This window comes from Gossypium hirsutum, chromosome D05 (assembly GCF_007990345.1).
Source record: "Gossypium hirsutum isolate 1008001.06 chromosome D05, Gossypium_hirsutum_v2.1, whole genome shotgun sequence".
Taxonomy (NCBI): Eukaryota; Viridiplantae; Streptophyta; class Magnoliopsida; order Malvales; family Malvaceae; genus Gossypium; species Gossypium hirsutum.
This window is the reverse complement of record NC_053441.1, coordinates 3,492,548-3,506,413: the sequence shown is the minus strand read 5'-3', so window position 1 is coordinate 3,506,413 and position 13,866 is coordinate 3,492,548. Positions and strand designations below refer to the sequence as shown.

Sequence of the window (13,866 nt, the reverse complement as noted above, 5' to 3'; positions counted from 1 at the left end):
TTGAAATATAATCTAGTGAAACTCTTTTCTCCAGTTCCAAGTAATTAAAGTTTTGCAGATACAGTCAGTAAATATACATTTTCCAATGATAAAAAGAGTCAAAAGGTTTAGTCTTATGGAATCACACGCAGTATGCCGCTGGAGAACTGCTGCAATAATCGGGGATGTGACTTTTTGGATCCAACTTTATCTAACCAACATCTTAGGGAGCCTAAAAAGGTTGATGAAGCTATTACTTAAGTTCCAATCTCTTCCTCTTACCTATATATAAACAAATAAGGCTCATTTTCTGAATTATGGACGATGGTCCCTTCACCCTGTTCCATCTAACAAGTGGGCATTAGTTGACTCTTCGAGTGCCTTTTAAATAACCATGGCCGACTGTGATTGTGATGCAACAAAGTAATCCAAAATCAATAAATGAGTGCTATCTAAATCATTGAAAAAGCCCATGTCTAATAATTTTCAGAAAAGGTGAAACAAGATAAGGTATTTTGTATGCCTGGCTTAATAGCAGCGGTTCATAAAAACTACAATAAGCACAGTTTTTTTATCAACACACTCCATTTATCTCATTCTTGTTATATGATATAAACAATCTGAAAATAAACATCATAAAATCAAGGAACTAAAGTTTGGTTGAAATTCTTATTTAAGCGTTTTAGGATTTCAGGTGGCCCCATTGTAAATCCATCTCCGTTTATTAAGAAGATACTGTCTGTGATTTCTGTCGAGGTGGTATGCGAAGCCAAACCTTCATCATGTCGTATGATGCAAATCCAACTGCCACAGAAGGAACCATCTGACAACAAATTGTAACACACATCATTAGAATGACAACCATCCCAAGATCACATAAACTTGTCGATTATAAACAAAGGTTGGACCCAAACTAATGAATGTTTCTTGTTTCAAAGCAGTTACGACAGAAGAGGATAGAACTAACAAATAAGAATCCGCAAAAGTGAGCAGCCAGGTTGATATTATTGTTGAGTATATAAACTACCTTTATATAATTAATGCTCATGCCTGCGAACAATTGTCTCCATCCTTGATTACGTGCAATTGTAGTAAGCCCATCCAATGTGTTTCTGTATCTTGTACCACCTTGAATTGTTGAACACTGAAGACTTTCAACCTGTAGGATAACATTAAAAATTTACATCCCAGATGAGGCAATGACAAAGCCAGGTGCCAGTTAAACAGCAGATAGAGACACTAATAACTCAAATCATTCAACCATGGTTGACATTAGCAAGAAAACAATATAATATATGCATCTTTTCACAAAACATTTAAAAGACCCCAGAAAAGATTCCAAGCATATAATAATAACACCTGAGAGGAGACAACAACATAATGCCAATTCCATTAAACTAGAGAATAGCAATTACACCCTCATAGAAATGTACAGCTATGGCACAATACCTGCATCTGTCTCCTTACAACATCTAATGGGTATGTGAAGGTCTGCCCAAACAACCCAGCCACTGCTCCACAAGAAAGATGCATCGCAATGGACTTTTGGTGCTCTTCAGGAACATGTAGCTTTAGTACCTCATAAATGTAGAACTTTAAACCAGCATATGGGAGGATGCCAGCGAGTGTTGGACCTATGCATGAAAAAGGTTCCATCAAGTCCAAGCATAAATTGCAAAGTGCAAAACAAAGCAACTACACTAAAACAATTTCAAGTTTGCAAGTTAAATTAATGAATATATTATCAATGGAAAACTGTAGATACTTTAAACAGGGAAATAAGAAAGATTGTGCCAGTTATAAGAATAATGCACAGAACTAGGAGTCATTGTCAAATCAATTCATTCTTAATCTGTAATATGAAGAATTAGAAACAATCACATACATACCTACACCCCGATATAATCCACGTATTCCCCCTTCCCTGTAAACACTTGTCAGTACATCTCTTATGCCGTTGTATGCAGGTTGAGGGTATAAACTTCTTATACCACTCCTGAAATTTGTTCTGGTGTCTGTAACCTGTTAAACCATAATAGTTAATGAGAAATATGAAGCAGGGTAACGAACATTCATTTCCTTTAGTAATTCAGTTCATCCAAGGAGCACTTAATAAATAGCAAGGTTAATCAATTTATCCAAGTACGAATGCCGTGAGTGCGTTAGTGATGCAATTCCACAGCCAGAATCAACAATTAAATGATAGAAATTGGAGATTTGACTAAACCAGTGTAAGAAGATGACAGAATTAATTTATTGTAAATACCCACAAACCAGATCAACCTCAACCAAATAATCGAAAAGGATTCAAAAATATTTATGAGAAACTATGCCATTCCTATGTACACTTCTTACCTGATAGGCAAGTTTAGTGCGAGCCAAGTCCAAGGGATAAGTGCATATTACTGCAGTTCCTCCAGATGCAGAACCAGCTAAAAGATCTATAATAGGTCCTAATCCCATGAACGAATAGTTATCTAAGATCCAACCTCGATAACGCTCATAAGTCATGAAATGTAAGGCTGCATATGGAATGATCCGAACAACACTAGCTCCATTTCCTCTGCCAGTAAGAACAAGCATGAACCCATCTAACTTTTATGGAAGGGAATAGAGAAAGCAAAATGGTAAAATAATATGTAAACTTACTTGTAAAATCCAAGAACACCTTCATGCTTTAGTACCTTCCTTAAGGATTGATACACCCCAAGAGACCGAAAACCATCGGTCCTTGTCTGCACAATAAAGAAATAGCGAGTGAATCATATAAAACTGTCGGTGGTAACGTGCATGAAGCATAAATATATATAATTTTTGGTTTGGGGGGGGGGATCAAGTGACAAATTTGTAACTTTACAGGACCCAAAACCAAGCTAAACAACTAACAGAGTTCAGCATCACAAAATGCTAAAACAAAAAATGACACTTTTGGTTTGTATTCGGATGATGCTTATAATCTCTCTCTCTCTATATATATATAATATAGAACTACATAGACATATAATATCACTCACCTGCATGAGTATTTTAATCCGTTCTAAAGGTGCAACGGTAGTTTTAGCAAAAGCTCCAGCACCACCACCAGCAATTAGCTCTTTGACATAAACAGGGAAACAATCAATATGGGAAACCTCTTCACGTGCTGTTGAACCATCAACAAGCCCAGCCATATTTGTTGTCAATGTGGAGCCTTGAGGAGAATTCATCTCGAAATATCCAACTCAGACCAATTATATCACCAAGATCTTCCTCAATTTAATAAATTTGGTCAAATTATAATTACCCACCCTGAAGCTTGAAGAACTCTTTATCCCATCTATCTCTTGGGATACAAAAAGAAAACGATTTCTGTTCAAAGGGTAGTAAATTCAAAGGCTTGAGAACATCCAGATGAAAGCCGGGCAGGTTCACAAGCCGATCCTTTTCTTCAATAACAATAAGATACATTCAAAGAAACAAAGAAAGATAGACCGCACAAATTGCCAAATCCAAAAGCTACCCTTATAGTTATAAACCTGCCTCCATACCCTCAATCTAGATTCATCAAAAAGTCTCCTCTTAAATCACCCACGTCCACCACTTTCAAGGCAATAGATAACATAAGCCTAAGCAATCCCAAGAACCAATCAATTTAAAGAGTTCCCATGATTCCAAGTTCAAAAAACGTACCAGAAAAGAAGAACAGGCATGCAAATATTTGGGTTAGAACCAAAATCTGAAATACCTGCTCTTATTGGGAGAAAGGAGAGGGGGGGGTGTTCCTTGATGAGTTTCGTATGTATGTGAAAGTCGTTAGCTTCAAAAGCGATGCTTTTGCTGCAAATTCGAAGGAGAAAGTCGAGTTGTGTGGTGGGTCTACGGTGCAAATCAAGGGTCGGTGGATCTTCAAAAGTAGCCCACGTTTGGATATGCTCACTGTACAGCCCAACATCCTAGGCTTAGGAGATCGCTGCTTTTGGATGGACGATGATGTCTTCCTTAATGTGTTTTGACTTTTAATTTTTACTTAATATAAAAAAATCATTGAAGGGTATTCATTTCAATTGAATTTAAAAAGATAACTTATAAAATTGATGTAGGCTATAAGTATTTTTTTCACCGTATTAAATTCAATAAAAATTATTGATAATTTTAATTTTTACTCTGATAGCAATTTTAAAAAGATAATTTATATTATCAATAACTTTTATTGAATTTAATACCGTGAAAAAAATACATATTTCAATTGATAAAATAAAAATAAAATTTTAAATAAGGTAATTGTGCCTTTTTTTATTTTAAAACATATCCATATATATTTTTTAAAATGTCTTTATATTTACTTTTTAAAAGCAACTTGTTTTTTTTAATTCATTGGCATAGTGCGTATGTAAATTTTAATTACAAAAAAAATCAAAATTTTATATAAATGTAAAATAATAAATTAAGGGTATTCATTTCTTTTTAATTTCATATAAAACATATAATTAATAGTTTCCACTTTCACTTTTTCTTACTTTTACTTCTTTTTTTTTTTTTAGATATTGAGGCTTACTTGATTCCTGTGTCTCTTTGTTTGTACTAAAGTTGAATATTTGGCAAGTATTGTAAGGGAAACCTTCTAAGAAAGTGTGTAAAATTTTTTCTTGGAATTTTATTCGGTTCAAGCGAAGTAAACTATATATAAACACTAATTTCAACATAATTCGCTTATCAATTACATCCTAATAATTTATTTCAACTTTCAACCTTAAAAAAATATATTAGTTTTTTATTTATTTTCTCGTTTTCTAATTTATATTTTTTTATCGAATCTCTTCAAAATAGATAGAAAAAGTAATGTTTTTTTAAATTTGTTGACGTAGCATACACGCGGATTGCCACGTGGATGATACATCAACATTTAACTAATTTTAAAAAAATTTTAAAAAATCAATAAAACTATAATTATTATTTTTAAAAATTAAAAAAAATTAAAACTATTAAAAATTTGTAAAAATTATAAATTAAAAGAAAAATGTTGATATCTCATCTACATGACAATACATTTGTTATCAATAAAATTGACAAATGTTTATTTTTCTTAACGTAATTTGACCAAAAAAACTAAATTTTAAGACTAAAAAAACGAAAAATTATATTTATGATTAAAATAACCTTTTTTTTATAAAATTAAAGGTTAAAAAAATTATTATACCTAATCTAAAACCACTCGTGAAGTTCCCATGGGGAGTAGTACACCGTATATATGTATACACATCATGTATGCATGCATTCGCGGAATCGGAGTGCAAGCAACGTTAGTACTTTTCTTTTCTTGACACTTTTTATTTATAAATTTAAATCCGAAATTTTAGTTTAAAAGAATCCACAACTTTATTTTAAAAACTTTGAGTTATCTATTTATTCAAGGTTTGCAATAATTAATTTTAAATTTGTTACTTGGATGGGTTAGATTGATTTTGAGATTTAAATCATTTTAAATTTATGTTGTTTCGGATTTAAGTATTTTTTTTATTCAAATTATTTTAATTTTGGATATAATTTTTTGAAATAATTTTTTATTTTAATTATTCAAATCGGGTTTAAATCAAGTCTAAATTGAGTTGAATAAATTTATATTATTAATTTTTTAATCGAATTGGTATATTAAGATGAAATATTGGATTAAATTGAATTTTTGAGTTGAGATCATAACAATAGATTTAGTCCAAGAGCTGGCTAGCTATCTGTCAGCAGGCCAAGAAGATTGACTTCATCGTTGGAGACTTTTGATCAGCTCAATTAGTGGAAGTTGCAGATGGAATTGAATGAAAGCTACAATATATTGTTTTAATTTCCAGACTGATTGATGATATCAACAATTTCCCAATAGACATTGGTCTTAGTTACAAATCAAGGTTTTGGAACAATAACTGTTGCATCTTGTCGAACGTTTCAAGGGAAGAAATAATCATCCTGGAAACAGCCTTAGAACTTAAAATTCAACAACATGTGAAACATGTCAAGGACAAATAAGGTCTTTCTGACACAAGTTTGAAGGAACAGTCTGAACATTGGTTTGGTCTTTTACAATAATATAGATTATCAACTAACATCAACAACCTTCTTCTTTTTTTTTCTTATGATCTTTGTGGTGATTTTAATGTTTGAAGGAATTCATTCTTGAAGCTGTCTTATCTGATTCCTTAAAGGAACCAGTTCTAGAAATAGATATGGTACTCAAAGTCCTCGGATGGTATGCTAATACAGTATCATGCTTGCCATTAAAGATAACAGCATCATTATCATCATCTGATATTTTACATTTCCCCCCTAATATAATCGTCTTTTTCCATATCGAATCTTCATCTTTAGGTCTAGCTTTTTTCTCCCGAATCTTCACCGATATGCTTTTTATGCTCAAGGTTGTGCCTAGTTTTCGCGTGTAGTCGGACTTTAACGTGAAATTGTTGCATGAATGAGCGTCTTTCGTCATCATCCCGGGCGGAGGAGGCAATTCTTTGATCACCATTTCTTGCTTTGAATTATTATCCCCAGTTTTTGCATCTGTTTCTATTGCTGTTGCTTCTTGGGTTTTTTCCATTAATTCTGATTGTATATCTGGTTTCTCTGACAGACCAGGTGGAGGTGAATCAGGTGGTCGTCTTCGTCGAAACCCGCAAAGACCAGTGATTATCGCCATTGTTGCAGTCACGCCCATGCCTGGCAATGTGGAAAGTAATTACTATTACTATGGGGTGTCAACATTTAAGGGAATAATGCTTTCCATAATTTGTCAAACGTTAGATAATTACTCTTACCTTAGTTTTTTTCTCCAGTTTTTGTGGGTGTTTTGATGTTAATAACTCATTGGCAGTTAATGGTAGTTAATTAATTTGGAAATTCACAACCTTCAGTCATTACTATTCTATATTGTTGAGTCATAACCTAAAAATGGACCTTGGCCCAATTTAAATTTTGACTCTTTTAACTTTTTTTATTTATAATCAAGATAAAGTCTTTATTATTATTATTATTATCTAAAATTAGTGATATATATCGAAAATATAAAATTTTATTAAGGAGTAGGTTTTGAAAAAGATGGGTTGTATTTTAAAACATAATTATTTCTTTATTCAATGTGTTTTTTTAAAGAAATAAGTTACTTATGTATTTGTACAAGTTAGCATAAACAAATTCGTGTAATTTTTGTCAATATCATTTAACAAAAAAAGTCAAATAATTAAAATTAAGGGGTTTCTATGAGTATCCACTAAAGAATCGGGGGTTATTTAGGTAAAAAAAACTATAAGGACTTATTTGAATAAATTATACTAATTTAAGGGCTTTTTAAAAGTAAGCCGGATTTTATTTGATTCCAATCAGTCAAAATCGCTAAGAAATATTTAATTTGTTTAATCTTTTTTAACCAAGTTTAGAGGTAACGGCTCTTTCCTAGAAATAGATAATAAATAGGAATAGGATCCAATTAGAATCAAAATGTTATTATGAGAATTAAAATGAAAAAGCTTGTTTTTCTATTTTATAAAGGAAAATAAAACTTCCTTTTTTTCCACAATATTTATTACTCAAATAGATATTTGTTGCTGTTTATTGATTTATTAACATCTTTTTTCATGCGAAATAATTAACAAAATCAGTACATAATATATATTTTTTAAAAATGGATGATGTCGTGGTGTTATTTTTCAAAAGAAAAATGTATAATTTAAAAATTATTAAATCAAATCTGTAAGATAGTTGTCACACCAAACTTTATAATTAAAGCCATTTTAAGTAGGATCCTTTTCAGTACTAATAATATTTTTTTTTGTAATATTCTTTATATCCGTTTTACCGTTTATGTTCGAGATTCGTGGCAGTGTTCTCTCAACAATACGTCTCCAAAATTTGAACTTAAAATTTTCTCATTGAGAGTACAATATATATTACCATTACATCTATGATCTAATATTACCATTATTAGTCCCCTTTCCGAAAACATATATATTTTCTGCTTATGAAATAATGATGTCAAATTATATAAATGAATTCACAAGAGTCCACCTTTATTTGTTTTCCAAAGAAATGAAAATAGCCCAAAACATCATGATTACAAATTTAATATGGAAGAAGTCTCCAACAAATCTTTTTTTTTTCTCCCAACATGATATTTTTAATATTTTCATTTCCATATAATTTTTTTAAAAGAAATGAAAATACAATTGATGCAAGTCATGAACTTTAAAGTCTTGTTAGTGAAAGCAACAACTTGGCTCTTTTTCTCACCTAATTTTAAGTTCAGTAGCTTAGCTTTTTATGAATGAAAATTCTGATTTGGATTTGCCCTTTTGGCTTTGAGAAAACAAACACTACTTAGCATTTAGCAAGTAAAGTTTGTACAATTATTATGCAATAATTTAATTTAATTTACATTAATAAAATCTCATAATGAGAGGTTGAAGCCGACAGAGAGACATTGGATTAGAAAGGGCTTGAAAGCATGTGGGCTTCCTCATCTTCTCTTCTCTAAATATAAAACGTCCGTCTTTGATTTCATTTTAAATGTCCTTTTTCTTTTCTCTTATTTATTTATCATTTCAAGATTAACCCAGATTGTTTTGCTTTCAAATGAAGTGATTTTTTTAGTGTTTCTTGTTAGCCTTTGCATATTTTTAATATTCATATATTTGGTTGGTCTTTTATTTCTTTTCAGGAAGTTTTTTCATTGTCAGGAGCACCAAATTTTATCTCTCAAAGAGAAAGGCCATTGCTTTTTGTTTCCTTTTAGTTGAACTCAATGATTTGAGATTGGAATAAAAACAAAAAACCGATATATAGATAGAGAGAGAGATATATTGTTAATGGAAGAAGAGAAAGCCAGTAGCAAGTTCAAAAGAGTATGTGTTTTCTGTGGAAGCAACTCTGGCCGTAGAAAAGTCTTCAGTGATGCTGCTCTTGAATTGGGCAATGAACTGGTTTGCTCTTTTTCTTTTTTTGCTTTAACACTATCTCTATGCACATCATTTTGAGAAAGAAAAAGTTCGTGTTGTTGGTCTCTAAAAAGATTTAACTTTTTAGTGTTTAAAGGTTTAGTACTTAACTTCAAGTGATGGTAGGTGGGTGTTTGTCGATTTTTGGAATTGTGTGTCAGTTTACAGTAAGGAAGATGAGGTTTTTGATGGTTTTTCTTTATTCTTTTTATTCTTTGATGGTGTGAGTTGTTGGTGCTTCATGTATAGTTCTGTTTGGTGTATCAGTCATGACTCAGTTGACCATCCATGAGTTCAAATATTAGGTGCTTGGTTGATGCAAGGGAGTTATTTGACAGAATGGGTCTTTGCTAGTTTTCTTTAGCTTGGCTTCTAAGTCTTCTATGTATTAAATGTTTGCCCTTGTTTATAGTTGTGGACTTTGTGTTTTGATTGCAGGTAAAGAGGAAGATAGACTTGGTGTATGGTGGCGGAAGTGTTGGGTTGATGGGTTTGATATCCCAGACAGTGTATGATGGAGGTTGTCATGTTCTTGGATAAGTAAACAACTTGCCTGGTTTTTGATTTTTGAACAAGCTTATTTTAATGTTTTTTCTCTGCAGAAAACTGTTACAAGTTGCAAGCACAAGTAGCTTCCTTCTTGTTTGCAATTTGTTTGTTACTAAGTAAATTAATCGTTCTTTACATGCAGGATAATTCCAAAAGCTCTCATGCCTTTTGAGGTATCTTTACTTTCAACTTGCGATATTGTATTAACTATTGTTTCCTGATTATTGGATCCTAGTCTCCTGTGTAAATCATTTTAATTAGCTTTCTTTAAAAATAAATTCTTAGTTTAAGGTTTTTATGCTTTCCTTCATTCACCATTTAAAGGTTTTGTCCAGTTTTATCATTCAAATTACTGTCTTCAGTACACTTGTGATTGATCATTGGTGCATAATTCTACAGATATCAGGAGAAACGGTTGGAGAAGTGAGAACTGTTTTAGACATGCATGAGCGCAAGGCTGAAATGGCCCGAGAAGCGGATGCCTTTATTGCTCTTCCTGGTAAAAAAGTACCTTGGCCTTTTTCATCGATACTAGAGAACAAGAAAGGAAAGTTCGGTGAAAGTAATTGTTAATTAATGATGGAAATTGACTTCTAATCGTAACATTTGATGTTTTAGGTGGATATGGAACAATGGAAGAGTTGCTGGAGATGATAACATGGTCCCATCTTGGAATACATAAGAAAACAGTAAGGCATCATTTCATCAAGCTTGAAGAACTAAGCTAAGCATGTCGATAGTCAGTCAATGTTGCAATTATGCGTTATACTTAAATGCAGGTTGGTTTGCTAAATGTTGATGGTTACTACAATAATTTGCTTGCTTTATTCGACAACGGTGTCGAAGAGGGTTTCATCAAGCCAGGTGCTAGGCATATAATTGTCTCTGCTCCAACGGCCAATGAACTTTTGGAGAAGATGGAGGTATGAAACTTTAACCAAATCATGTGGTTAATTGGTTGGCCTTATTTTGTCCTGGCTAAAAAAACTTTCACTCTAAGAAAGAAACGACAAGAGATCATTAATAGAAATGGCTAGTCTGCCAAAATTTCCAAGAAGTACATTGTTGAACAGGAATGTGTGAATGATTCTAAGTCCGGCATGACAGTGTTCTGCTTTGTTGTCAATTATCTTCCTTCCCTTTTTGTGTGTCTGTATGTGCTTTCTCTGTACAATGTTATTAGAGGGAACTTGCTTTGTTCTTAGGAGATATTATTAAGACTTCGATAACAATTATCTAAAAGTTTATAGGAAATTTGGCAGCAATACACACCTTCACATGAACATGTGGCTCCTCAAGAAAGCTGGCAGATGGAGCAACTTGGTGATTATCCAAAGCAAGTAAATGCACAATAAAGCATTGATGGTAGGTTTCCCACTGTTGTCTGATGTGATTCATCATCATTGAGTTGTGTACAATAATCTATTTGGATGGACCAAATGTTGGTCGTTTACCATGTACTTTTATCACCATAAAAAAAGGGATTTAATCCTAATACATTCACTGATTTATGGCCAATTAAACTGCTATAGATCTTTTTGTCATATGAAGTTGCTAGTACAACTAAATATGGAAGACAAAAAAAGTTTGAAATGCAAAAAGTTTATTGTAGATTCCTCTAAGGTGTGGGTGAGTTGGTCCCACTATGCAAATGCTTTGGTGGTTAAGGTGCATGAAATTGGGGACATCTTCTGGATTTAGCAGTCAAAATTATAGAATCCCAAGCAACTAAATCTGGTTTTTAACAATAAAAACTGCCAGTTTTTTTTTTTTTTATGGTGATAGTTCTATGTATTTGAAGGTAATCTGGCTTTTCTAAGGCATTCAAGGAGAGGCAAAGGCAGAGGTAAAATTGTTTTTGACAACTTCCCCATACTTGTATGCATCGTTTTCTGTGACCATTACTGATGGACCACAATGCCTTGGGTTATCTTGTGGCCTAATCTGAAAAGAGAGTGATTCCTAGAGGCTAGTGCCCAAGCAATCATTTCATTTCAGTTCCCACCTTTTATACTGCTACTTTTTAGAATTCAGTTGATATTTTGGTAAGGGTTCAATCCCTTTATACTGTGGAGCTTAGTGTAAAACTTTGACAATAATATTTCTTCAAGTCTTTGAATGAATGATATTCAAATACAGCCCCTTGGATGTTTGGCCTTAAAATCAAGCTTCCATAAGGTAGTCTACCTTGGCAAAGCTTGGCCTTTCATGAAGATGCCAATCTGCCAACTGCCTCTCACATGGACTCCTCAAGAGATAAGCCACCAAAGGGGGGGTCCTAATGCATGTCGGCAGCAGGCATCTTTGTAATTAATTTCTCCATCATTTCTTTCAGTAGTATCATACTACTACACTACTACTTGTCAAGAATAGGAAAAATGAACGGGCCAGCCTACTTCCATGGTGAGCCATGCCACCTCATAGCAGGGAGTGGCCCCATCATTGCCTGGTCTGGTTCTCGAAATTGGGTTATTGTTCTTTTCCTTGCAAAAACATTCACTTCCATTAGTTGTTTGCTATGGGGTCCCCTCCTGTTCTTCCCCTTGGTCCTCACTGTTCATTATCAAAATGATCATGGGGACCGTCCTTTCAACTCGAAAATCCGACTTCGTTTTCCTAACCAGACATCATCATTTTCATTATTGTCCTCTGATTCTGAATTCCGAGTTGATTGTTTCATAAATATATTCCTTTCTTTAAAAGAAAGGAATAAAAAGGGTTTTTTAAGTTACGAAAAAATGATACTTTCACTTCCAAAACTTGACATTTTCTTCTTTTTTGCTGCATCCTTGCTAGTAGCAAATTAGGAAGTGTTTTTCCATACGAAGAAAGTTGAGAGAAAGGTTGAAAAAGCTGATTAAGTTAAAGCTTGTACTTGGGGAGAGAGGGAGGGGCCTGCCTATTGTTTAGCACTTAAAAGTCAAATCGACGACGTAGAACATTCACTGTTGTCTACGGAGTTTGAAATGGTGGGTGAAATAGAGAATGATCATTGTATATGCTTTGGAAAACACAGTAACACTTACGAAGGTTCTTGGCTTTGCCTGTGATTCCCGCGTGCTCATGTTGGTGGAATAATTTGATTCCCCCAACAGTTGGTAAAAAAAATGCGATAGTAAAAAAAATGCGATGATTGCTCACCTTTTCCACTCATCTGAATCCGGTAATAACCAATCAACTCAACATTTTGCCCCACAACCGAATAATGGTTTCAATGAAGCAAAGGGCAAAGCGATAAGTGACAATTGGATGTTTCTGTACTCTTGTTATTGCTGTTTAGAAGTTTGTCAGGACTTACTTAGCAGGTGTTTTGTTTTTTTTGTTGTTGTCATATTTATGGACTGTAATCACAATAAACACGAGGCAACTGAAAACTTATGGTGCAATTTAAATTCCTGGAAATTGCTATCACGTGTTTGGAGAGAAATGAACTAGATTGAATGTACTGCATACCCCCGACTGGATCATGACCCAAGATTTGATCATAGATTGACTGTAACATGGGCGTACGCGTATATGCAGTGATCATTTGTGATCTCTCTATTGCTGCTCTTGGTGTTGGACGGTTGCAGCGTGGTTGCCTGCATAACAGCATCTGGACTAGGATCCTTGACTCAATGACACCCTATCACCTTGGATTAGAGTCTGATCCACTCCAAAATGGCCATGGAAGGCACCGCATCAGCCATCCATATACCCCCCCACCTATGGTATGGCCACATGAGGGAACAAAGTGCATGTATTGTGAAATCTCTCAATCACACACATGGATATGTACTAGTTATGCAGGATAAATGATCTGCTTGACGAGTCAATAGCTTGACGGCAAGGTTATCAACATGAACCGACTCATTTTGGACAAATCTCATCTTTCATTCATTGATGCTATTCAGCACATAGATGAAATTCGTGGCCATCTTGAACCGCAATTACATATCAGTTTGGATTAAGCACACATCCAAGCCACAATATTTATTGAATTTGTTGAGAGGGGATCAGTTCTATTAGAAGAAGTCTTCGAACTGTCGTCATTCGGGTGGTTGACCTTGACCCCCAACAATTGAAGGTATTATACTCGTGTTGAGGGTTTTATCCTCAACCTCCACGGAGAATTGTGCACGGTTCATAGAGGGACAGCCTCGATCAGTGAAGATAATATATGTGAATAATAATGGGGTACCTAAGCCACATAGCTTAAGTGGTACAATGTTTGTAGACATTTTGCTTTTAAGTCTTGGTTGGTGGTTCGAGTCGCGGCACGTCCAAGTGCTTCCATTATTATTCACACGCCATATACTACTATCACATTTTCCGAGTCTTGCAGGTACATATCTCTACCAATCAAAGCACCCCTTCCATGAATCGTACTCGCCTCTTTGTAGAG

At 33.9% G+C, this 13,866-nt stretch overlaps 3 protein-coding genes across 5 annotated transcripts; 1 reads left to right on the top strand and 2 right to left on the bottom strand.

The window, feature by feature from the left end:
* Positions 1 to 439: 439 nt before the first annotated feature.
* On the bottom strand, positions 440 to 3,959 carry LOC107907019 (mitochondrial carrier protein CoAc1). Its single transcript, XM_016834211.2, has 7 exons — positions 2,994 to 3,959; positions 2,629 to 2,714; positions 2,335 to 2,542; positions 1,869 to 2,001; positions 1,429 to 1,613; positions 1,007 to 1,138; positions 440 to 802 (listed from the first exon to the last, which is right to left on the bottom strand). Exons 1-7 carry the CDS (start codon positions 3,183 to 3,185, stop codon positions 704 to 706), a joined length of 1,035 nt encoding a protein of 344 aa, XP_016689700.2. The 5' UTR covers positions 3,186 to 3,959; the 3' UTR covers positions 440 to 703.
* Positions 3,960 to 5,771: 1,812 nt separating this feature from the next.
* LOC107903273 (uncharacterized) lies at positions 5,772 to 6,788 on the bottom strand. Its single transcript, XM_016829301.2, has one exon. It carries the CDS (start codon positions 6,659 to 6,661, stop codon positions 6,101 to 6,103), a length of 561 nt encoding a protein of 186 aa, XP_016684790.1. The 5' UTR covers positions 6,662 to 6,788; the 3' UTR covers positions 5,772 to 6,100.
* A 1,638-nt stretch (positions 6,789 to 8,426) lies between these two features.
* On the top strand, positions 8,427 to 11,631 carry LOC107907021 (cytokinin riboside 5'-monophosphate phosphoribohydrolase LOG8). 3 transcript variants are annotated; one of them, XM_016834214.2, is made up of 8 exons: positions 8,427 to 8,918; positions 9,372 to 9,469; positions 9,625 to 9,655; positions 9,882 to 9,981; positions 10,101 to 10,171; positions 10,262 to 10,405; positions 10,745 to 10,847; positions 11,284 to 11,631. In XM_016834214.2, the coding sequence occupies exons 1-7, from the start codon at positions 8,805 to 8,807 to the stop codon at positions 10,835 to 10,837; spliced, it is 651 nt and encodes a 216-aa protein (XP_016689703.1). In that variant the 5' UTR covers positions 8,427 to 8,804; the 3' UTR covers positions 10,838 to 10,847; positions 11,284 to 11,631. The 3 variants fall into 3 exon arrangements, with proteins under 3 accessions (XP_016689703.1, XP_040949088.1, XP_016689702.1); XM_016834213.2 differs by lacking the exon at positions 11,284 to 11,631 and having other exon boundaries at positions 8,463 to 8,482; positions 8,657 to 8,918; positions 10,745 to 11,093; XM_041093154.1 differs by lacking the exon at positions 11,284 to 11,631 and having other exon boundaries at positions 10,745 to 11,093.
* Positions 11,632 to 13,866: the final 2,235 nt, after the last annotated feature.